The 24,181-nt window shown below is 53.9% G+C and overlaps 6 protein-coding genes across 6 annotated transcripts; 1 reads left to right on the forward strand and 5 right to left on the reverse strand.

Moving 5' to 3' along the window:
- Window positions 1-819: 819 nt before the first annotated feature.
- On the reverse strand, window positions 820-4,155 carry CCMA1212_004490 (Putative lipase; the record flags this gene model as incomplete). Its single annotated transcript, XM_073701789.1, has 1 exon — window positions 820-4,155. One exon carries the CDS (start codon window positions 4,153-4,155, stop codon window positions 820-822), a length of 3,336 nt encoding a protein of 1,111 aa, XP_073559815.1.
- Window positions 4,156-5,799: 1,644 nt separating this feature from the next.
- On the reverse strand, window positions 5,800-8,806 carry CCMA1212_004491 (ATP-dependent RNA helicase; the record flags this gene model as incomplete). The annotated part of the gene is made up of 4 exons (XM_073701790.1): window positions 5,800-6,970; window positions 7,040-7,552; window positions 7,612-7,884; window positions 7,938-8,806. The coding sequence occupies 4 exons, from the start codon at window positions 8,804-8,806 to the stop codon at window positions 5,800-5,802; spliced, it is 2,826 nt and encodes a 941-aa protein (XP_073559814.1).
- Window positions 8,807-11,755: 2,949 nt separating this feature from the next.
- CCMA1212_004492 (putative 6-phosphogluconolactonase) lies at window positions 11,756-13,100 on the reverse strand (the record flags this gene model as incomplete). Its single annotated transcript, XM_073701791.1, has 3 exons — window positions 11,756-12,097; window positions 12,168-12,630; window positions 12,706-13,100. 3 exons carry the CDS (start codon window positions 13,098-13,100, stop codon window positions 11,756-11,758), a joined length of 1,200 nt encoding a protein of 399 aa, XP_073559813.1.
- A 1,852-nt stretch (window positions 13,101-14,952) lies between these two features.
- On the reverse strand, window positions 14,953-18,136 carry CCMA1212_004493 (Phosphatidylethanolamine N-methyltransferase; the record flags this gene model as incomplete). Its single annotated transcript, XM_073701792.1, has 3 exons — window positions 14,953-15,018; window positions 15,091-17,750; window positions 17,838-18,136. Coding segments are annotated over 3 exons (3,024 nt in total), but the record flags the coding sequence as incomplete, so codon positions are not given.
- Window positions 18,137-19,710: 1,574 nt separating this feature from the next.
- CCMA1212_004494 (Eukaryotic translation initiation factor 3 subunit G) lies at window positions 19,711-20,854 on the reverse strand (the record flags this gene model as incomplete). The annotated part of the gene is made up of 3 exons (XM_073701793.1): window positions 20,726-20,854; window positions 20,007-20,643; window positions 19,711-19,935 (listed from the first exon to the last, which is right to left on the reverse strand). The coding sequence occupies exons 1-3, from the start codon at window positions 20,752-20,754 to the stop codon at window positions 19,711-19,713; spliced, it is 891 nt and encodes a 296-aa protein (XP_073559811.1). The 5' UTR covers window positions 20,755-20,854.
- A 646-nt stretch (window positions 20,855-21,500) lies between these two features.
- Window positions 21,501-21,926, forward strand: CCMA1212_004495 (uncharacterized protein; the record flags this gene model as incomplete). The annotated part of the gene is made up of 1 exon (XM_073701794.1): window positions 21,501-21,926. One exon carries the CDS (start codon window positions 21,501-21,503, stop codon window positions 21,924-21,926), a length of 426 nt encoding a protein of 141 aa, XP_073559810.1.
- Between the last annotated feature and the right edge of the window lie 2,255 nt (window positions 21,927-24,181).

A 24,181-nucleotide genomic window follows, 5' to 3' on the forward strand; every position in this document is an offset into this window, starting at 1 on the left:
AAGAAAATGGGTCTCTCTGGGTCATTTATCTATCTGAGGGGGCTCAATGGCAGACAGCTTCACAATTCGCAGCTTAATATAGTCTAGATGTTCCTGACAAAAGACCGGATCAAACATCTCCAATTCAACAACAAGAAAATGAAACGCCACACACAACACAATGTATCTGGTCATCCCATAACAAAGTCCCTCAATGCTAAACACCCGAATACTACACCAATGCATACACGTAACCGCCATCGTTACTCTAAACTGCCTACTCCCCCCATCCCTCACAGCATCCCAACCTACCCTATCTCAACTCCAAATCATGGGCTCAACTTCTCCCTCTTGTCGAAATCCTCATGTATCCAGCTTGCGCTCTTTCCGACATCAGCAAATGGGCGGATGGTTTAGTGGTATAATTTTCCCTTAGCATAGTGCAACCAAACAAGTTGCCACTACCCGCATGGGAAAGGTCCGGGGTTCGATTCCCCGTTCGTCCATACATTTATCTTTTTTGTCCGGTTTGACACCCTCACTCACGCCTATGCCTCGTCTGTGTTGAATTAACATCCACGAAGGCTGGGATGGGATGATCTTCTTTTTGTTCACTCTTACAAGACCAATTGGCTCAGTCGGACATCTGGGGCGGTTCATACGGTTCAATGCTGCCTATGAGGTTTCTACTGTCTACTATACCCACAGAACCCATAGTATACTCCGGTATGTATGCCATGTATATCGTATCTCAAAGGAAGGTAACATTTCGCTTGAAACCCACAACGCTCACTCGTACAATAAATAACCTTGAGACAGTCACAAACCATTCCTTCACATTCACGCAGCCCCTCGTGCTCCTGCCGGCGTCGGCGTCGTAGGCGTCGTTGGTGTCGTCGGACTCTTGCTTCTCGCCTTCATAGCCCCCTTGCCGACAATCTTCTCTGTCCAGTTCCACGACGAAGGACTCAATCTCCCTCCGCTCTCCTTTGCCTTCTCCAGTTTCTTGTCACCGGCCACATCGTTGATATAGTCAAGGTCGTCCTCGTTCTCGCTGCTCGCCCAGTCGCGTTCGCTCCACGACATCGAATCGCCCCTATCCCCTTGATGGCCGTGGTTCTGTATCGAAGACCGATCAGTGTCTTGGGTCCTCGGCAGATCAGGCACCTCGTCGAGAGCCTCCCGTGCCTCACTCGCATTTGTCGGCTCCGGCACAAGACCGCGGGCTTGCCGCGAGGACACCGTCTTGGTCTCTCGGCCGTCTGCTCCAGGAGGTTGATTAATGTCTAGCGCCCGCTCGCCCATATGCTCGTCCTCGGTGCGCATTCGTGAAACAGCCGAGTCGCTAAAGTGAGCATCGACCAAGTGCTTAATGACTGGCCAGCCGTAAGCGTTGGGAAACATGCGCCGGACGAAAATGTTGTTGTGGGCATCTGGCTCCAGCTTGACAAGCACCTTTCGCCACGATAAATCCTTGTGGTATCCGCGCGAAATCTTCTCTTCAACACGCATGCTCGAGCCGTCAACAACCTCATTAGGCTGCTTCTCAGGGCCCGTGTTGACAGTGTCGTCGTAGTCCTTTACCGAGGAGGCCATCGGATCCTCATGGTTCATCTCCGCATGCGGCGTCGAAGCACCACTGCCGTTTGGCGAAGGCAACGACGAGGATGAATTCTTGATCCTCATCTTACTCAGCGTTGAGGTCCGCTTCTTCAGGGGCGGTGGTGGGATGTCTGATGGATGATACACTCGATCGTGAAAGATCGTTCGCGCCCGCTTCGACGGGTCAATGAGCCACTCGACATCCGGAATCTTGGGATTGAGAAGGTCACCCGCCGATTCGAAGAACGTCGTCCTTGGGGGTGCCGTCAGACCGTCCGGGTCATGCTCAAACTCGAGTCCCGCCGTTGCCTTGCCCGATCGCCTGCCCGTGTCCGACGAGTTGGAGCTACCGGGCGTGCTGGAGGCATCCTCGCTGTTCTTGAGGGTCTGGCTTCTACGCAATATCCGCTTCTGCTTCTCCGTCACGGCGTGCTCCTTGGGGGGGTCGTTGCTCCTAAAGAGGTTGAAGAATCCGGTCAGTGGAGTGTGAAGCGGGTTGTTCTCTCCTGGGCTTTCCAGTGGCGGCTCTTCCGCGTATGCCGCCGAAGCTGAGCGGAGACTAGCCCGGTCGTCTTCAGCAATGGCATCATTGGAAGGCTGTGGTACTTGGTGGCTGTTACTGTTGCTGCCCTCACCGTTGGGAGTAGTCGTTCCCGAGTTTGTCTCGGCGTCGTCCGGGGGGATCTGCAGTTTTGACCGTGAGGATACCATGTTGGCCCCCGTGAGCTCCGCCCATCCAAAGCCCACCACTGTCTCAACGAGACCAGCGTCTCTCCTTGCCTTGTTGACACGCCCTAAGCCTTGCCAGTCCAAGAATAGCAAGCAGCTTGTGCGCAGCGGAACGATGCCATCATTGACTACATTGGAGTAGACTGTTCGGTTCCGGAACTTCTTGAGTGCAATGTGCGCCGGCCCCGTAGGCAAGATGCGCAACAGGGGCTTGGACTCGGGCTGTGATTCTCCGTAGACCTTTTTGTGAGCAGACTCGCCGAGATTGCTCACAATGGCGCCCCAGCCACTGCGTGCAAGCGTCGGAGCTCTCCACGTGAGGCCCAAATCTTGCCCCGTCCTTCCGACGAGGCCGAAATCGAGCGCAAACTTGACATAGAGAGGGTTTTCGTTGCTCAGGCCTAGAAAGGGCGTGGCCAGCGCGATGAAGTTGATGGGTCGTATGAGGTCAAAAAATCGAGGCGAATGTTTCTGTATGTAGGCAATAGCGTAGGTTTGGACCAGTCCGCCCAGCGAATGCGCGACGAAGCTGATGCTCGTGACCTTGTAAGGCCTCCGGATCTTGGTGTGGTCGTGCGCTGGCCCCGAGTCGGCCGCCTTCATAATGGTGCTGTTCTTATGGGCTTGCACCAGCTCGTGCGCCCCCTGATCGCCGAGCCCGTGAGTAAAGCCTTCGAACGCGCCTTTTCCTCCTATCGGCAAGAAGGGTTGGTCCGGATATGTTATGGAGAGGACATATCTCGCCAGCCTCTTGCCGAGGTACTTGATTCCCTTTTCCGTTTTCGTAGCGTTCCCAGAGTACCCTCGCACAATGACCTCTTCGTCGTCCTCATCGTCATCATCCTCGCTCCCGGCTGATGAAGACGATCCGTCTTTGGTCTTGTTGTCATCGTCGTTGTTGGCTTCGGCTTCTGCACGCTTCTTTGCTCGTCTCGCCTTTGCATCAATTTTTGCCTGCCTCGCAGCGGCATCGATGCTCTCTTTCATGAATAACATGTCGGCGCCCAAATTGCTATGCAAACCATGTGTTAGGATGACGAGGTGAACCTTCTTCTGCTTCCGTAGGTTAGCCGGCCTCTCCTCGCTCGCCGGCTCGCCCGTCTTGACCATGCTCTCGACAGGCTTGTCGGCGCCAGAGGCTTCGTCTACTCTTTTATCGCCCGCGTCGTCCCATGCCGGCAGCCGGGGCGTGTTCCACAGTGTGCCCGTGTCCTCCACTTTGACGTGTATCGCCCGCGAATAGACCCCGCGAGGCTGGCCCGGATGATGCCCGTCCTTGGCCCCGATGCTCTGCTGATGGTCCACCAGCTTCCCCGGCTGCGGCACCTGGGCCTGGCCACCGACAACGGGCAGCGAGGAGCCCAGGCTCAGCGACTTTGGGTCCCTCGCCACCAGAAGCTCGTACCCCACAGCCGCGGACGTCGAGAAGATGACCTGCGATGAGATCTCGATGATCCAGCTGACGTTCTCGGAGTCGTGCTCCGGCCCCTTTCCAAAGGTGCCCTGACTGCTCGTGCCCGCGGACTGCCGAATGTCGTCCGGCACGACCAGCTCGCACTCCCACGTGCCGCCGGCCTTGAGCATGGGCTCGAACTCGGGCACGCCATAGCGGCGCGGGCTGGGGAACTTCTCGTTGGGGTTGAACTTTGCGGGATACGCCGCCACGCTCAGCGTGTAGGGGCCGTGGACAAACGCCGCCCGCAGGGCAATGCTGGACGTGTTGCGGATGCGCACAAACAGCTGCTCCGGCGACGGCAGGATGCGGTCTTGCGAGGGCGTATACGTCACTGTGTAGCGCACGACCTCGCCAATCTTGACGCTGCCCGTCTGGTGGATGAGGAGCATCTCGCCGTTCGCTCTGCCGTTGTTCGCTATTCGGCCGCCTCTGTAGCCCCGCCGCGTCTGATACGGTTGCTCTCGGTCAGCACCTTAGATTGTGTTGCGTTCGTTTGTTCGGCTCGACTCGTTCGTTCGTTAGGGTCTCGGTTGCCAATGTAGCGATGAGGATTCGAGGATTACGAGGCCGTTTTTCAATGACCCTCAGATCGTCCAGCTCAGGAAAGAAAAACGAGTCGATGGAAGAAAAGGAGAAAGGTAGAGTCGAGCAGCAGCTCCGGCGACAGGAAACGGAGAAATGTTGGCAGATCTTCGCATCAAAGACGCATTAAACGTCGACATTATCCTCTAGCCCGGCACCCGATGCGAACCGATATGATCATGCACAGGCAGACAGAGACGGGCCACGCGCTCATTTCAAGGTTAATTTAAAGATGTGCATGGGGTCGAAAGGGTCGAAGGGGGGATTCCAGGAAGAAAGGAAGAAAGGAAGAAGGAAAAGGGAATTGGTTTGTAGGTCGGTGGGTTGGTTTAGTCCAAGGTTGTAGCAGCAAGACTGGACGGTGGCGTAACTCGAGTCGGTACTTTGCTGAAGAGAGATTGGAGTTACGGGGTACATGTATTCTGGGGACAAAGTGCGCAATACCTTACCCGCCACTCCCTCAAGTCCCTTTTATCTTAGAGCCAACAAATTCGCTGTTGTTCGCGATACAGCTAAGGCTACGCACTCATCTGTCACCAAGTACCAGACGCTGATGGGCATCGAGTCCCATCCCTACGGATCTGTCGGGAAGCCCAATTCTGGCATTTGGAAAACTGGACGCAAGGCTCCGGATTATGACGCTACTTTACCTGTAAGACGGCGCCGTGGAGCTCCCTAACCTGTGAAAATGGATCTGCGATACGCTTCTGCCGTCATCGAAACAACAAAGAGTCTGACCTTTCAACGTTCCATGTATTACGCAGTAATCATATCGACTTCTACCAGTATTTAGCGTGCTGGAAAACGCCTCTTTTCCCTTGTTCCTTTTAAGCCACTCACGCCCCAGAGATAATTTAGAGCAAGCCGTGCGCCGGCACGAATATCTCTCTCGCTCGATTCTCTGAGTGTTGAATCCCCTTGGGGCGGTGTGTGGCGTCACGCGACCTGGCCTTTTTGGGTTCAGATTTAGCATGTGAATTGGGCAAGCTACAAAAGAGTCTCGAATCTCATGCGGACTTCATATATCAAAATGAAACTCTTCGACAATTGATACGATTTGGACATCGGGCGGGTATTGGATTGCTTTACCAAATGTCCAGTCTCCCGAACAAGGAGAGGAAACCTCCCATCTTTTTTTGATCAATTTCCCGCGTGGCCTTGGTGTGTTCCCCCTCTTCGTATTCGTTAAGAGTTGAAAGAGACAGAACATCCTTATTGCACCTGGAACATTCATACTAGGAGGCAAACGGGAAGACATTGGCCCTACAGTCTTGGGGTTGACAGGGCATCATGTGCTAGAAGTAGTGACGGGGAGACAAAAAGTTGGATCAAAGATGACATTCTGTAGAATCTTCAGTGTTCGCAGAAAATGGCCCAAGGATTCAGCAACTAAATGAAATTCTACATTCTTGGGACATGGGCAATAGAACCACCTATCCAGAAACGCACATTCAACTCTCGTCAGGAACTCCTGGTTCAACAAAATTCCTCCACTCGGACACGCGGTGCGAACCTCGCCCATATCCAGTCAATCCCGCCAGCGTAGATGACTTGGGCCTCTCGCGCCCTTCACCACTGCGTCGCGATCTGCGCCGGGGAGATGGACGTTCAGCCTCGGCAGGCTCCATGCCACCGTAGTAATATGGCTCATGAACGGACCTTGGCGCTGTCGTGTACGCATTTTCGTAGTACGCTTCAAAAGGATTGGGCCTCATCAATCCGGGTGAGGGCATCGACGGTACGGGGCCGTAGGCTGGTGGCGGCGGCATTGAGCCCCTGCCCATCGCGCCCAATGCCATGCCAATTCCCATGTCTCCGGTGTGCCCCAGATTGGCATTGCTCGTATGAAGTACATGAGGTCGCATGGCTGGCGCTGGGGGCGGAGAAGGGCCTCTCGACCGGCGCCCTGAGCGGTTCTCCGATAGCCTATCGGCCAGACGTTGCTCCATTGATCCGCTACGCTGCGGTCCTCTGGCACGACTGACTTCGGAAACGTAGCTACTGTAAGGTTGCGGCTGTGCGGCCGGGCCTGTAGTAGGCAGAGTCGGCATGCTTGTCCGTCTATAATCCTCCATTGGGTGATGTTTACCGCCGCTAAGACCATAGGCCACTTCGTCCTCTTCAATGTCTGGTGAGATTGGAGCAAAGGGGTTATCCCGCTCCCGCTCGCGCTCACGATCTCGATCCCGCTTTCGATCTCGGTCACGGTCACGGTCACGGTCTCGGTCTTGTTTACGCTCACGATCGTGATTTCGCTCGCGGTCCTCATCGGATTCATCTTCGTGATCATGATCGTAATCATCAGAGACCTGTAGTCTTCTTGAGAAATCCGCATCCCTCTTTTCTTGGAGCCGGCGAAGGATCGTTTCCTCGTCGTACTCCTGAGGCCATGGACGTCCTGCTGCGGGCATGGAGGAAGTCGGTCTCGCGTAGGATCGCAGCTCCTCCATTGAGCTTGGCCTATTCTTCCGAAGAATCTTTCTCAGGTCTTCCGTTGGGATATTCAGATCCTGTATCGGGTTATTCTCCCACGGATTGCTTCCATTCTCGTAGTTGAACCATGGACAGCTACATCCCTTCCATTTGGTACCGCATATCATACAGAACTCGGCTCCGCATCGGCTGTAACATGCGGTGTTAGTAGGAAAAGGGAGTGTATGCGGTGGCTAGTGAGGAGACAGGCCAGCTTACCAGGTTATATGGTTACATCCTTCTTTGAGCTCAACCATAGACTTGCACTTATAACATCTCTTCCAGCCATCTGCCTTTGCTTGATCAAGGAACTTGTTCGTCTCTTCGTCACGAGGGCATTCGGTGGAGCTGTGCCATTTCGAACTGCATCTCGGGCAGACCTTGGTCTTGCAGCGACTGCAGCGGGCGATTCTCCTACCGTCTTCACCTCGATAAAAGCTAGTCGGTTTGATCCATTCACCGCAGCGCTTTGATGGGCAGTACACCCGGTTACCACTCGAATATTCGGCAAACTTGCGGTTCCAGGTCATCTTGAAAGCATTATCAAATAGCTTATCGACATGCTTGAGCGGGATGTGAGTGTTTGTGCAGCAGCGTGGGGGCATGTGCTGCGGGTCATGGATAGACATTTCAAAACTGCGCTTCATGCAAGCATTGCACATTCGATGACCGCACTTCAGGTCCGCTCCCTGTGAGGATGGAGTATTCTCCATACAAATGACGCATTGGGCCCTAGTCATGCGTTAGTATTTTCTGATCCTTCTGCGGTTTGACAATTGTCGATATCTTACCCCTTTCTCTTCTCCGTCTTGGCCTCCTTCTCAACCTTGAAGAATTTGTCTGGGGATGAAGGCCGGGAAGCGGCATTGCCAAAGATGTTGCCCAAGATACGAGCGGGCCCAGAAGTCGAGCCGTTGAGGCTGCGAGCTGATCGCATGGTAAATGATCTTCGAGGGTCTCGGTCCTCATAGGCCGATTCTGCCGACCTGTACCCTCCTCTGTCTGGTCCTCTTGATGCTGCTCGCCCTGCCGATGTTGCTCGCCTTGTCAACTTATTATTGGAGCTACGGCCGTCAGTCTAAGCCCCAAGAATGCTGGGTTTCGGAGAAGGACAAACCTCTTTCTGGACGCTATGGGTGGCCGCGAGTCCTCAATAACGTGTGTCAACTGATAGCGTTGAGCCTTGTGGCGTGATTCGCTCCTCTCGCGGACCCGGGAAGACTCTCGCGTATGTGAAGTAGACGGCACTTCACTCGCCGAAAGCGGGCCATCAGAGTCATTGTCGTTGTCGGAATAATATCGTGGCGTGAATCTCTTTCGATAGCGGCGGTTTCTATCGCTCGATGAATCGAAATACTCATCCCGGCTAGATAGTCGCTGTCTACTATGACGAGACGAGCCGACTTCCTCTACTTCGAAACCGTGATCATCTTCCTCTTCATCACCGCCATACGACGAAACGCTTGCTGATCTGTGTGTTGAGGGTTCCGAATACGCCCCCGGCATGAGTCTGCGACGAGGGTAGTTTTGAGGTGAAGAGTTCCTCCTCATACGGCGCGGAGCCTGTTGCTCGTTGGCGGACTCATCCTCCCCGTCGTACGAGTCCATCAATGTGCCGCTTGGGCGGCGGTAGGCATCCGAGGCCGCCCTGGACAGCCCTGGTTGCCACGGTGCACGCTTAGAGCGGCCGCCACTTGCAACAGCGGCGGCAACAGCAGCGGCAGACGTCGCAGGCACGGGAGCGGATGCAGTGGCATCCGTAGCCTTGGGGTTGTTGTGCTCCCGTCTGCGCATCGTCAGCTGCGGAGGAGCAGGCGCTGCCGCCGCATCTATTCGCCGTTGTATTTGGACTGTACCACGGGGATGCGGCTGCGGAGCTGCATCATCTGCCCTCTGATTCCAGTCGTTCGGTTCTCCCGGTCTGAGCTTTCGTCGTCCAGACCGGACAGTGGCAGCACCGGGATCTCGACTTGAATCTAGCCTCATATCGTCTTCTTGGGTAAGACTCGATAGCAAGTCACGGTAGCTTGGCTGCCGTGACCTTTGGCGGGTGATTTTCTGCTGGGAGTCGCCTTGCGCGTCTTCAGCTGGTTCTATTTCTCCTGCTTCTCACAACGATGAGCAGCGTTGGTGGTTGGTTCGGTTACCGCGCGCACAGAATGGCGGGGGAGAAACGGTCGTTAGCCTAGGCACGCAAGTACACACTCGTAGAGAGAGCACGAAGAAAGAGTGCCCAATCCGTATGAGGTTTGTAACTTTGGCCTTTTGGAGTTCCGCTTTCGAGGGGCGAAACAAGAGAGGATGAGGAGGAGAAGAGAGGGAAAAGATGGTGCAGTCGGGATATGCAGGAGCGATCGCACAGTCGTGGGCCAGTCAGGAACCTCCACGCTGCAGCAACTATTGCATTCCACAATACTCTATTTGGAGTTGAGGGGTCACAACGTGCATGCCCACTTATGCAAAGACGCTGTCGACAAGACGCCAAAGAGGCACACGGGAAGGGGCGAGAGACAGCGATGGACAGGAAAATGGCGATGTGAGTCCTGGAGAGGTTGGATACCGAGCCAAGAGAGATGTTTGAACGGAAGAGGGGGTGTAGAAGGGAAATCAGAAGGAAGAAAAAGCCGCGGCAAGGGAATGCTGCCTTGCGTCGTAGTAGGAGCCGCAGGTTGGGCAGCTAAGGAGTTTGTGTGTGCGTTTCACTGGCCCGTTGCTGCCCTCACAGCTGCTGCAGGGCAAGGGACGTTGGTCGGGAGGACTCGTCTAGCAAGAGGAGTCAAGCTCTCAAGGAAAGATGGCGCCGCAGATATTTGAAATGATTATAGCGGTCGAGGCGTGAGTTCCTGCCTGGGAAATGGAGACATGAAATCTGCGTTTGCGGAACACAATCCAAAACAGAGGATGCAGCAGAGCTAAAGCCAGCGCTTGCTGCGCAAAAGAGGGGGAAAATCGAGGCCGTGGGATGAAGTGACAAGTTGGTGCCCTTGGGGAGGCTGGACTTTTTGGGTCGAACCGCGGAGACACGGACTGTCTTGAATCAAGAGGGATAACACTGTGCAGCACGGATCGGACAGTCCAAAGAGAAGCAGAAAGGCGAGATAAAAGCTGTTCCTGGAGAGGTCGAGAAAGCATGAAGATGATCAAATGGCTGACATCGAATCACCGTTGTAACGCTGGCTCGAGACAAACATCACGTGTGGGGTTGGAGGGGAAAGGCGATGATGGGAAGGTGCTGCCTGCCACTCGATTGCGTGCGCAGTTGCCCGTCGAGAGTCTAGGTTCCCGGTGCTCGATAACGTGGAAGGCGCAGGCGCAAGATAGGTAGAAAAGATTTTCAGTGCCTGGATAGGTATACTGGTGCCTGGCTTCATGTCTTTCCCCCCATCATCATTTGCCTGCATTATCACCAAAATCTCAAGCTGCATGCGATGAAAGCGCACACTTCACCTTGCATGAAGCGCTAACAGACTGGCGGAAGCGAGTGAAAAGTGCGGCACCACAAGCGACGTGCATGAGCATGAACACACTGTGCTGCTGTCTGTATGTCTACTGCGTACAGTATCTTTGCAAGGGACCTCTTGCCTGCATCTCGACTTCATTGCGACCGCATCTCCTCATCCGCGTCTCCTCGAATCAGTCCCCCGCCAGGCGGCTCGTGACTCTCTAGGCTGTGCCGGCAGCCTCCCTCCCTGTTCGTCAAGGTGTGAGGGCGGCAACATGACCTGACTCTGCGCCCCTGTCAGTATGTCTGCCCTCCCACCAAGCTTCTGTCCTCAGGCTGCCTCTGACTCCTCCCTGCAGCTCCTCATGAGACACACTCGAGCCCTCACGTGGAGATTCGGCGGTCGAATCATCGGTCTTTAAGCTAGTGTGCGGCTCGGGCCCCTTGCGGCGTCGCTCGTCCGGCCCGCGGCCTCCACCGGCGCCTGCGAAAAATGTACCTTCGCGGCCTGATATTGCGCCCACGGCACGGCGATGATGGTGAAGCTAGTTTCTCAGAATGGAAGATTCCGATGATGAGAAGATAGTGAGAACTTCTGACCTTGGCCCGCTCTGCGAGCTTCTGTTAGCTCAATGGCCTTACGAAGTTGAGCGTCTATTAGCGGGCTGCAGCTGGGGGTAGCATTGCCAGAGTACACCCTCAAGCCGTACACTTCCAGATACGGTAAAATCTGCAAGACGCCACCCGGCACCCTTCTCCACGACCCCAAAGCCAACCCCGAGGACAAGCAGAGGTGACCTCTAGACCGGTTTAGGCCATACTGACGAAAAAGTGATCAAACCGACTTTATCCAAACAGTTACTGTATCGCAACGAACCATCTCACCCTTGACCTCGAGCATCACGTTTGCAACAATAACAACTGGTGGGTCGGGCCGAATCACACTGTCTTTCGCCGCCAGAATCACTCACAAAAGACGCAATTTGCAAACATACCAACATCGATGTAGTTTATACCTACTAATGTGCAAATACAGTGGCATACCCGCCGTGCATGCACTTGTGCCTGTCTGTCTGTCTACGCAAAGATGCAGTAGTGCTTCGGACACGTGCAGGCAAACGTCGTTTCACGGCTGATACAGAAGTGCTTGTGCATTTTTAGAAGGCGTTGCAGTGTAACCAATCGATGTTTCATAGACTACAATATGTTACTGGCGTCGTGACTGATACCAGCTCTGATGTTTGTTCGCGAAACGCGGGATACAACTGTCAGATGGAGACAGTTGACTTTCTCGAAAGCGAAGATATACATGCAGTTTGGTTGTAGGACGATGTTTCAAAGCAACACTTGGTGACAATCCTTGAAAGGTAGGGCAATCCCTCTTTGACACTACAGCATTGATTGTAATTTTCGTCATATATACAGCTTGAACTTCAACTAGAATCATAGACTTTCAAGTCACAGAGAAAGCTCGGAGCCAACATTGACCTCGTCTATTTCTGGTCAAAGATAGCCGCGGTGATCTGGCCCTCGATATCTGCATACGCAACAAAACCACCGAGGAGGCCAGTCTCGGGGGAACGATCAACAAAAACGACACGGCCATCATCCTGCAGACCGACGGCAAGCAGGTTGCCCTCCTTGTTAATGGAAAACTGGCGTGGGAACTGGCCACCGGCGGGGACTACTTGCAGAAGCTGGAGCTGGCCGGTTGTCGGGTTAATCCTGAAGTTGATCAGAGGGTCGGATGGGATGACGCGGGAAGGGTCGTCGAAGTCGGGGATGGAGGTACTGTTTTCGGCTCGGGAGGAGACAATGAGGTAGTTTGAGTCGGGCTGGCATACACATGTCAGCTTGATGTCTTGGAAAGACGGAAGTATCCCATATGAGAGCCATTGGACTTACAGAAACGACAACCTCAGCAGCGGCGTAACTGCTGGGTTCAGCCGGGCCCGCGCCGTGGCTGGGAATATTGAAGATCTCAGACAGCTTGATCTGACCGTTAGGATACGTCACATCGTATCCAATAATGGTGTTGCCCAGCTCAGTGACGAGATAGGCAAAGGTCTTGATGCCCTTGACGACAAAGGTAAGGTGTCGAGGGCCCGAGCCGGGCTTGACGCTGAGCGGCGTAATATCCTTGAGAGCCAATGTGTTTGGGTCGAAGGAGTACAGGTGGATGAGGTCCATGCCCAAATCAGGAACGAGCAGGAACTTGCCCGTGGGATCGAGAACGGCCTCGTGAGGGTGAGGCGCATCTTGGCGGTCGGGGCGAGCGGGAGGACCAGTCAGCTTGTAGGTCTTGGTCTGGAGAAGCTTGAGGCTGTTGGGATTGGAGACGTCCCAGGTGGTGAAGGCGGAGCCGCCGCTGCAGGTAAAGTAGACATCGTCAGGTTCAACCATTCACTCTGAAGTATGGGAACCATGGCACTGATGCACTTACTAGTGAGCCAAGGCCAAGCCATGGCGGTTGTTGCCGAACACAACGCCGCTCACAGGGCCATTGGGCGTGCTGCTCTGGCCCAGCTGCTGCAGAGAACCACTGGCGCTCGTCTTGAAGGCAGTGAGCGCACCGTTGGGTGTGTTCAGGCCCTCATTGATGCAGTACAGAATCGAGTCGGTGGCGTCGAGGGTCAGCCACGAAGGGTTGTCGGAGCAGCCCTGAGACACGGCCACGGGGTTCAGCTTCTGGATGCCCGTGTTCTGGCCATGGGTGTAATTGAGCGTCGTCACGGTCTGAGAGTAGGAAGAGACATAGACAAGGCTGGCAGAGGCGAGATTGCCGGCGCAGAGCAGGGTCGAGACGAGGCTCTTCTGAAGGTTGCGGCGGCTGGGCATTGTGCAAGACGGTGCTGTGATGGCACGAGGAGGGCAATGGATGAGTTGTCAAGGAGAAACCGAGGCCGTTAGTTGAGCAACACAAGAGAAGAAGGGAGAGACAAAAAGTAAGTGAGACATGATTCAGGCAATATTCTTTGCTATTTATGCGATCGGCATCGAGCTTCTCCAACGAGCAAAACAGGGCGATGAGGTTGCAACACATCAACCCACCAATTGCTGCGCGGCTTTTGACCCCAATAACCCGTCAGACTTTACACCGCAGATCTTGTCCCTGGCAGCTTGAACAAGCTCCCTGCGTGCGACAGGCCATGACTGCAGTGCAGGTAGTATCATCGGAACATCCGTAAGGCCAGATTCGAAAAAGGGAAGCAAGCTCTGCGATGACGAGTGCTAACACTGGGTAAATCGACACGACGGCATTGCTACAGTGACATCGCCTGCCTATATGGGCAGGAGGGAAAGGAGTCAGCTTGGGGTTCGTCTGCTATGCTTTTAGTAGAACCCGTGAAGCTGCTGACAAGGTGGGGGGCGGGGAATTTGGGGGTCTGAAGCAACCCTTTCCCTCTTGTCTTTTCTTTCATTGTGGGATATGAGGACGCCTACTAGCATTGAATTGGCCATAACGTCCAAGACGTGCTCTTGGTTTGGATGCCATGCTACGTAGCACTTTGGAACGACCTACCGGAAGTTCATCAACACTGCTGTCGTATGCCAATTGATGAGGTGCTGTTTCAGGGCAATGGCTGATACAAGGCCAGAGCTCTCGTCAGCCGTTGCGGAGAACGGGAGTTTCGACTCGATGGTGGACAGATGGAGGACGCAAATCGACTCTCAGCTCGGTTTCTGTGGCTACATCCGTCTTACTAGCATTCACAGCTAGTATCAAGACGACGAGAATTACCTGCCATGGGAGATGCCTCCCTCAATCTGAATGTCGTGCACATCTTCCATGATACATTACCGTGATATCCAAGGTAGGATTGATAGTATGTACTCTGCCGCACAGGTGGTCGTTGACTGGAATACAGATATACAGAAAGTCCGCAACATCATCTCACGTCGCCATACCAACATCTCCCAGCGAAAACATCGAACATAACCCAAGAAGGGGGCATAGAGAAGCCATCGAAACCTCGCGATTCCACCAAACTATCCCGTCACCGCCGCAGCTTCAGCATCCCGCATCCGGGCCTTGTCCCCAGCACTACCGCCCGCCTCACCCCCCGGCCAGCGCTCCCATCCAGATCTCGTTCGTCGTATGGAGTAACATAGGTACATACATACGCCCCAATCTGATCCGAGTTAAGCAAAAAATCACGTTATTTACGGCAAGGAAGACTCTTCGGGATCCCCTTTTAACGTCTCTGAACCATCCAGCTAATCTTCGATCCTCGAGTGGTGTCTATATAAGTTTGTGAGGTCCCTTCATTCGCAATCCTTCTTTCGACAGATCTTCATCCATCGAGGGTAACTCCTGTATCCAAGCCACTGACCCCCACTCAGCGATTCATCGTTGAATATCGCCTCGGCCAAAGCCTTCCGAATAGCCGTCCTCATGCAAGGCACACAGTTCTGTGGGGGAGCGGTGACAGCTGGCATCGCATCGACGCCCTTTGCCAAAGAACTTCCGCCAATCTTCGATCATCATAGATGGCCTCAGCTCCCATCAAGCACATGATGAATACAGAACCTGGTAAGAGGGGGTATCAAACAGATTGTTTTGACATCTATGTATTCCCTAGACGCATATCCCAGACGCCTTCCTTGGTATCATAACTTCTGACCATCTTGCGCCACCTCTACCTCTATATCCTGACATCAAGGACATGAACGTGCAAGAAATCCATCATTATTTCGACATATCTTCGTTTGCTGGGGTCGCGGTACCCTTTGAATGGGACATGCTGTACGGTGCCTAAAGAAAGCGAACCATGTTAGTTGGATCTGGCGGTAATCGACATATGAAAAGGTGAGCAAAGTGACTTACCAAAACCTCCTTGGCGTTGCAGATTCTCCACGCCAACTTCCTTACGCTGCGGTCAGCAAGGACGACAGCCGGTGCAAACTCTACACCAAACATCTCCCGGATGGCATAGACGATCCTCTTTGCATACTTGCCATCTCGCTCTACATGGCTACCGAAACCTTCATCCACGGTGCTTGGCGCAATGTCATCGTCGCGGTCCAAGCAGTTTTGGACAATGGGCAAAAGAGCCGATTCGACAGCCTTGGCAAGCACGGCCTTGGTACGGACATCAGCATCGACGTCGTCTTCGGTGAACTTGCTGATGCGGATCTCAAACGGCTCCGAGATGCTCATGACAGTGTGGCGTCCATCGTGGTGGTATCTGAACTCGAAGACACCTTGCGTCCACCACAGCTTGTCTCCTTGGAAAACAACCTCACCCTCCACCATGTCAGGGTCTGAAGGATCGGATTTAGGGACGGGATGCTCTTGAACAGTAATGCTGGTCTCTGCCGTCGAGGCATCGTAGGCGCCAGTGCATGTGGGTGTCCATCTTCCGAGTGAAGAGACTTCCGTCGTCTCTCGAGAGCGATTGTCCGTGACCATGTACAGGCCAATCCAGTCTTCCTTGCTGTGGTTTGCCGGGGCTCGCCACTTGACCCGGAGAGGTGCGCCGTATTCGAAAGTCTTGGTCTTAATAAGCTTAGGAAAGCGGCCCGAGAAGCTCTCTTTGCCCGTGGCCCTCTCATCAACAGCCGACTGGAGAGACTGCGTTCCCTCAATGGCGAGTGAGTAGTGCTTGGGATCCAGTCCTGCGAGGTCAGGGGCGATTCTCGTAATCGTGAGACGGGCGGGCGCTACGTTGAAAAGAGCGGTGGTATCCCGAACAATGGTTTTGACGCCCGAACTGAACTTGGGGCGGGCGCTGTCCAGGAATTCTTCGACAAAGTGCGTCGTGTCATCCAGGACTTTGTCGACGCTTTCCTGCCATACCTTGACTGGCGGAGGCAATGATCGTTTGATGAACTTGGTAAGGCCCGCCTCCTGGCGCATGCTTCTTCCGTAGATCTTCTGCATGTGGGGTCGCTCGACGAACGCAATCACCATGACATTGAGGATTTGCGTAACCAGGGCGATGATGAAGATGGCTCGGCTCCAAGTGATGAGAGCAGCACCCCAAATGCCAGCCGTTCCAAAAACCCTTTCGGGGTTGTTGAGGAATCGATAGATGGAGGTGTAGGTCAGCTTGGCTTCGTGGTCAAAAAAGAAGTCGCCGCAGAACCAGCCAAATTCGCCAAGAGACTCGTATACGCTGAAAGCCGTCCATAGTTGCAGAGCAATCAGCGCAGCGCCCAGCACGTGCTTGAAGAGGGCCAAGCCATAGCCCCAGTCTTCAGGCATATTGTACATCTTCCAGCAAGCGGCGATGAAGGACGTGTTGCACATGACCATGCTGATGTGGTACATGCCTTTCCACTGGCGCCAGGCCTCGCCAGCACTCTCGCCGTATTTGAGGAAATGGCGAGTCCACATCTTTGACTTGGACTGTTGATCCAACAAGAAGCCGAGGCCAGCGTGGTACCATACCCGCCACGCAAGGGCATGGGCGACGAAGATTGCATTCCATGTGGGTGTTGCCGGCGTCGCCAAAACCAGGGCCGCAACGTAGATTGGGAGAATGACGACCACGCAATCAGGCACTCGGAAGAGATCAATATTTCTGAGGCCGACGAGATTGTGTACAGGCTCTGGAAGATCCTTCTGCGATATGGCTGTTGATCCTGAGTAAGGAGCCTCGGCAGAAAGGTCAAAGGCCACAGTGGAATCAACCGGACTTCGAGGCCTAGACTTTTCTCTCGGGGCCGGAGGATTGTAAATTTTGTCAATGTGAGGGTTCTCCACCGTTACAAGGAACGCAAACTGGGCAAGGTGGGCAAGGATGGAGATGAAGAGCACCTCGTAGCTTGCCGCCATCATCGATATACCGTAATAGCCAGCATAACCAATCGAGTACATGGGATGGGGAGCCATCTCAAAGACACCGTCGAATGTGAGATCCTGGTCGATGAGGTAGAAGAAGTCACCCCAATACCATGCAAAATCCTTGACAACACGATGAGCATCCAACTTGACCCAGAGATTGAACCCGACTAGCGCAGTGCCGAGAAGCCAGCGGGAGCTCCCAATGAGCAAACTCTCGCCCTTTGGAGTGTGGCCGCAGACGATGGCGAACAGACAGTATGAAACAAAATCGCACATCAGGATCAGGTCGACGACCCTTCGGAAAACGAGCCATGTGTTGTACTCGATGGGGGCTTTCTCGAACTCATAGTCCTGGGGAATCTTGGCCTCGAGCTCCCGCTTGAGCAGTTTGTATAACCATGGGCGAGGATTCTTCCCAGTGCTCGGGTTCTCGAATAGTTTCCATCGCTTGGCCCAGGTAATGAGGCGCCGGTGATGAGACTGTACGTGCAGCAGGTATCCAATGCCGACATTGTAGCAGGCTCTCCAGAAGAGGAAGAGGGCCGCGAACACAGGACGCTTGTACCCAGCCGGCAGGACATAGGCTGCTAGAATGTGCAATGCTAGAATAGCCAGCACAATAGCGTCCGAAAGGTTCTTTGGCTGTCGCGGGTCAAGGAGCTGTGAAACCATGTCATGCGTGGTCGGCACGACGAATACTAAACCCACCAGGCACTGTGGTCAGCTTCATGCCGGGCTTATGTGAGCCCAAACGGGGAATTAAGGATCTCGACTGCATCACTCACCTGTGCCATCCGGTGTACGGCCGAACGTCTTCTTTGGCTTATCGACGCCTCCATCTTGGGCATCCTGGGCAGCCGTAGACGACTCAATTGGCACCGTAGGGCCGGGATTGGTGCTATCACTTGCGTCTGATGATTGCTCGTGAACCTGGCGGTGCCGCAGCTCAGCACCTCCGGCCGAGACGTCGGCGGCCGAAGTCATGGTGGACGGAGTTGAATATCGTCCAAGCCGAGCCTGGATTGGCAAGAAGGTTGAAGGACAATGTGAGGGTTCAATGAGTGTGAAGAAGCAGAAGAGCGCGAGTTGCGAGCTTGCGGCTATTTAGCTGGGCCGGCCCTCGCTCTGCGTTCACTCGGAAAGGCCCAATCACGAGCGGGAGGACCGTTTGTTGAGAAACAGCTGCAGGCAGGGCTCTGTTTGGGTTTCGTTGATTGCAGGGCGGAGCCACCAATGCGCAGGTCTAGAAGCGAGCTGATCTCGGGGCTAATATCGAACCGCGGAAGATGAATGTCCTGGCTAGGTAGCAGCAGCAGTGACAGCAGAATCTTAGGGATCCGCAGTTGTCGCTTGGATGGGAGCGGTTGGTGCTGTTGGTACGACGAGCGGTTGACGCTCTGTCTCTATGGAAGCGAGTTGAGCGGCGTTGTTGAAGGCCGTTGTTCGCTGCGATGCTCGCTGACAGACTGATGAAGAAGAGAAAAACAAATCTGAGGTGAGAAGCCTTCAAACGGTTCCTTTCTGCTTCTCTGAGGAGGGTCTTGTGACTTCTGCCCAGCTTTAGGAAGGGGCGCCGCAGCTACCGAAGCCAACATGCCAGTGTGGAGAGACACGCACCTCAACACCACTAGAAGGGCCGCCCATCGTCTGTCAGTAGTGGGGGGGAAACCCACTGGAACGGGTTGGCAGAGCCCCCGAAGGCCCCCTGACGCAAACGCTGGGCTATTATCCATCGGCTAAAGCAGGCACAGTAACCGGGAACCTGGGGGAGGGGAAGCATTGAGTGCTGCGACAATCCATCAATGAATGCAACTGATGTTGTGAAAGGTGGGATTCGACTGGAATTGATGTGCCCTGAGGCTCTGGACAACATAGGCATTCTCGAATATTCTTACTGCGAAATCACCCGTTCGCATCGACGCCATTGGATGCGACAACGTGATGTCCATGCGCTGCCAAGTATCCGGGCAAACCAGAACCATGAGCCCACTTCTCCAGCAAAAATGACGAATGTTGCTAATGTACGGAGTCAACATGCATCAGCTTCAAAAGTTCAGACATGTGAAAGTCGTGACCCTGGCTCGCGATGCTCACGATGATTGGATTGGTCTCCCCCCCACATTGACCCAACAGATGGATGCTCCACTACCTAGGTATGGATTGCTCGAGAGGGCTTCGTACCACACAAGCGAGATTTTAGCTGTATGTACATAGAGGCAATTGGACAGGTATGCTGGATGATGAGCTCGGTCTTCCTCTCCATTTTACCTGCGGTCAACAGAAGCTTGTAGTCATTGTACTTATCAGCGAGCCTTATCTAATATCAAAAGTATCCGAAGTTGTCATATCCTGCTTCTTTCAGTTACGGATAACGACCTCGTGCGTCCCGTTGCAGACAATCGCCAGCCAGACGACAGACTTCAACCCAGGGATCATCCTCCAAACGCCACCCATTTCAGACTTTTGTCCAAAGACACATCTCCACGGCAACTCTACATCGGGTGTCAGTCACTCAGCAGAGGCATCAGTGCAGGAGGGACACTCCCCAGAAAGGCAACAAGGTGACAATTTCAGCTGTTCGGCAAATAGTCATAGCATATGCATTACCAAATCTCCCTAACCATCCCGCAACAAGAAAAACCAAGGAGTTTTGTTCCTTTACTGAGCCTTCTTGGCAAACTCCACCCTGAGAATGAGATGCTTGAAACCAAATCCGTCCATCTTCTGGCATGCCGTGACGGCATCGCTGTGGTCTGCGAAGCTGATGAAGGCGAAGCCCTTGGCCATGCCAGTTTCCCGATCCTTGGCGAGGAAGACTCTGGTGACACGACCGAAACGCTCGAACATATCGCGCAGCTCTTGTTCTTCCGCCATCTCTGAGACCTGTTTGACAAAAACATAACCGTTAGCAAGCCACTCCGTCCCTGACTCGGATAGTCAAAGGGTAAGCATACGTTGGTAACACGCAGTGTCGCAAAGTCGTCTCTCTCGCCGTACTTTGATCCGCCCATGCGCTCTCCGGCTCCGCGGTCGCCACGCAGAGCAGGCGGCACGTAGGAGCCCTTCTTTCCAGAGCCGGCAGCGCCAGCAGCGGCCGCGAGATCGTCTGCCAGACCAGCGGGAGCCTCGGCGGCGGTCGACTCTCCAACAGGGGCCATGGTGTCCTTGTAAGGACATCTGGCTGTAAAGTGCTCGCCGTTGCAGATACGGCACTTGACCTTCTTGTCCTTGAGCTTGTCCTTCATGGCCTGGGCGTTGGCGTCGGCGCCCTCCTCCTTGGCATCCTTGCGCCACGAGACGCTGGGGCGGAAGATGATGTTCTCGCCGACGGAGGTGGTGTCGGGAGCAGGGCCCGGGGGGTCCTTTGCGCTCAGGCCGAACTTGGGCCACGTTTTCCGGGCGGCGACGCGGGGGTTGACTGTCTCGGTTTGGGTGATGTAGCGGACACGGCGAGTCGTCTTGACCTTCTGGCCCTGGTCGTTGTATCGGTATGTGATGATCGTCTTGGTGCCATCCTTGTTAGAGATGGTCTGGGGAGGCGGCAGTTCGGAGGAGGTCTCCTCGATGTCGTCGTCGTCGGCCCAATCGTGCCTTTTGAAATTTGCAATGGTGGGGTTAGCGAGCCTTGCAGGGCGAAGATGTGAAGTTTTGGGGGTGGTGATGGTCAGCTCACTTGGCCTTGGGCGGCGCGGTGGTAGCCATGGTTGCTGGTAGCTATGGATCGCTGGATTCAAAAAGGTCCCGAATCTGCCCTGCAGTGATTGTCGACGTGCGCTGCGTCGCGAGGAGCGATTGTACAAGGGGCGATGGTGAGCGTGGGGTTTTCCACTCGAAGCAATCCAGCGAATTTCTCAACTTTGGTGCGGTTTGCAATTTCTGGTGGAGCAGCCACATGTGGCGGTGATTACCATCACGTGATGCTATCTTATCGCTTCAGGCGCCTCTTCATCACTGCAGCTCGTCCGGATACCCTAGATGCAGCAGCGCACTTCAGGCGAGCGTTCGGATCCTTCCATACATGTATCCAGACAGACCTGAGTACCTAGCTTGTGGCTTGATGGCGCTGCCTGAAGAGCTAGTCATAACTACTAATATGGAATCGTGTTTGAACCTCCTCGTCTTAGGCAAGCCCAAAAGAAGCGCCGCTCTCCGAGAGTCGTCCCTCCGTCCACGCCGAATACCCGAAGGCTTGTCGTAATCGCATGTGGCGTTCCGTCGTCTGCGTGCGTAAGTGCTTGGAAGGTGGCCATGACGAGAGCTTAAACTTCGCCCCAATGTCCCCTGGCTTGGATCACGCGCTGTCCGGATTTCCTTTTCCCATTCCCCTCACTGCCTCTCCTTTGCTTTCATCAAAACTACATCCTGAAGTGTTGTGTCTGCTTCACTCGTTTTGACATCTTTCTCTCGTTGTCACTGGCCATTCGCAACATCGTTTAGGCGGTAGAATCATGGCACCAAAGAATAACAACAGAGGGGAGAATCCCCCAGCCTACGAAGAGCCACCCCGAGTCCCCGAGGCCGCGTACGGGGGATACGGAGGCTACGGGGGCTACCAACAGCAGGGCCAGCCCAGCAACTATCAACGGGGTTTCCAAACTCCGCAGGGTCAACAGCAAGCCTATTACCAGCCGGGGCCGCAAATGGGATACTTTAACCAGCAACAAGGTTACTATCAAGGACAGTATCCCAGTGGCTACAGCCAGTGGCCTCAAGGCCAATACGCCCAAGGTCAATATGCTCAAGGTCAATACGGACAGTATCCTCCTCAGGGGTATTATGGAGACAGGCGTTCCGGTGGAACGACGAGCGGCCTCCTTGGTGGCCTGGCTCTTGGTACAGCATGCTGTTGCTGTCTAGACTGCTTATTGTGCTAATGGGCGGGGAAGAATCGCAAAGTAAGCTGCATGTACTCTCGTTCTACCCTACCCTTGGCTTCGCGGCAAACGTCGAACTACTTTCCGCGGGATGTTGATCATGCATACATAGGCTTGCGTATCACACTCCACGGGCGAATCCGGAATTGATGGGAGTTTGACGGCAGACCCAGGTTACGGTCATGGGCGTTTAGGTGCAAGAAGGATGTACTTGTATTGATGCATTGATTCACCCTGTTATGCTTATCCCGCGTCTTGAGATTCGGTCTTTCACGTATCAGGATCAACAGGGAGCTACGAGATACCAAGGTAGATCTATGGATGCTCATGCTGTCACTACATTAAGGTACGATACATATGGTCAATGTGAATGCCCTGTACCCCGTCCCTGAATGCCAACGTGTAGCATACTGCTGGCGGCGGCCTGAGCAAGCTTACTCCTTCTTGACCGATGCGCTAAACGTCTTATAAGGTACATCTCGACTAGTTTATCACGGTTGGCGACTTTATCGTTGCACCCCTGAAGAACCAGCGTTGGTTTGAACAAGTCAGGAGCTCCTTCTAGCGCGCCTCAGTGGGCTGCGTGATCGGACGCGCTTCATGTACGCATATCAGCCAGTGATGCTACAGTTGAGGGCGGGATATATGTAAAGAGGCACACCTCATGAAGCCACAATGTTCATGTTCAATTGCAAGACAATCACCCCTTTAGCGTTCGTCCGATAGGAATGGAAAAAGCCGTCTGTATACATGTAGTCTCTATGTCAAGCAGCGGCTGGTCTAATGTGCCCGGCAACAGATGTTAACCGGTGCTACCCTGGGAGGAAAGCAAGTGTCCAAAGTCGGTAAGAGGATGCCGTTCTCGATAAACGTTCCATTTGCGTTGGCAGTGAACCCATTGGGGGGAAAGGTATGCCCTTTCCCGTAGATGAATCGAGTGGGTTCTTTTAGCCCTGGAGATGGTGGAAAATTGCGAGTTTATTCCACATGGCACAGTGTACAACTTCATCAGTGGGCTTATGGTGTCCAATCCTTTCACCACATCGTGGAAGCACAAGGGGTGCATACGTGACATCATGACGAAGCGAGGATGGCTTGAGGCCATCGCTGAGATGTTGACCCTGACGGAGCGCCATCAATGCCAACAACTGGAGGGCTCTTACGTGCCTTTGGAGCCCTTGTCTTCTATGCTAGAATAGGAAATATCCGTGGTGCAGTCTCATGTTGGAGCCCGTCAGAGCGGTTGGGATTCAGCAGGCGATGTCGACGAACCAGTAACCTCAAGATCCGCCTTTCAAAGCTCTGGTTCATGCACTATCGAGAAAGCTCTTACGAATCTAGGACTATATCTTGCTAGGGTGTGTCATTAGGATATGAAGCGCATGTAGAGTGGTTTGTAGGGCCGACCCCTTTCCATTCAAGCAGTCCCTCATATGACTCAATAAATGATCAATGAGTGAAGAGAGACTTACGCTCTAGTCAGATCGGCGCTTTGATCAAAGTTTCAAAACACAGCTGTACTCCGTGATCGCGGTAGCCCATCAGGTTCAGAAGATTTAGCGAAGATGAGAGACGATGTTTTAGAGAGAGAAGGAGAATCTTGCGAGACTGCTACCGAAAAACCAGACGGGAGGCGCAAGGGATTCCGAACGTCCAACTGCTTCCCAGAGTCAAGAACTGGTGTGATTACGTCAATGAAAAGAAAGGTGAGACAAAGGACGTCAAGTAATGCAGTGTGATAACGCCTTCCGACTTGGTTCGAAGGAACCAGGATATAGAAAATTCTAGAAGTCAAATCTTCGGAATGCGAAGCCTAAAAGAGTGACCGTTGCGGATAGAGTCCCCGAATCACAAGTACATTGATCAAGGCCGACTTGGAGGTTGGATCATTGGTGTTTTGTACTCGTACAGTACTGTGCTCTCTGTCAATGCAGTGGGGAATCGTGTTCGGCACGCACCGAAGCCTTCAACTGAAGCAAATAAGACAGACATGGCATCGGTCTATCAGAGACGTAAAAAGGTGGAAACCAACTTGAACTGCCCTGCAGCAGATCACGATCTAACATAAGGTGATAGTCGGCGTCAGCGTAGTGCGCCTAACATATCTCGATGGCCTGTTGGTTATGACATTGGTGGCCTCCTAAGTGCGACGTTGTGCGTCGTAGTGCGTGGGTGCAGGTGAATGTCCTTTTGATGATCGACTCCAGGATTTCTGGTATTCAGGCCCAATCCGGGGAAACACTGCTGGCTGACTG

Source organism: Trichoderma ghanense, assembly GCF_004382785.1.
Source record: "Trichoderma ghanense strain CCMA-1212 chromosome Unknown scaffold_4, whole genome shotgun sequence".
Taxonomy (NCBI): domain Eukaryota; kingdom Fungi; phylum Ascomycota; class Sordariomycetes; order Hypocreales; family Hypocreaceae; genus Trichoderma; species Trichoderma ghanense.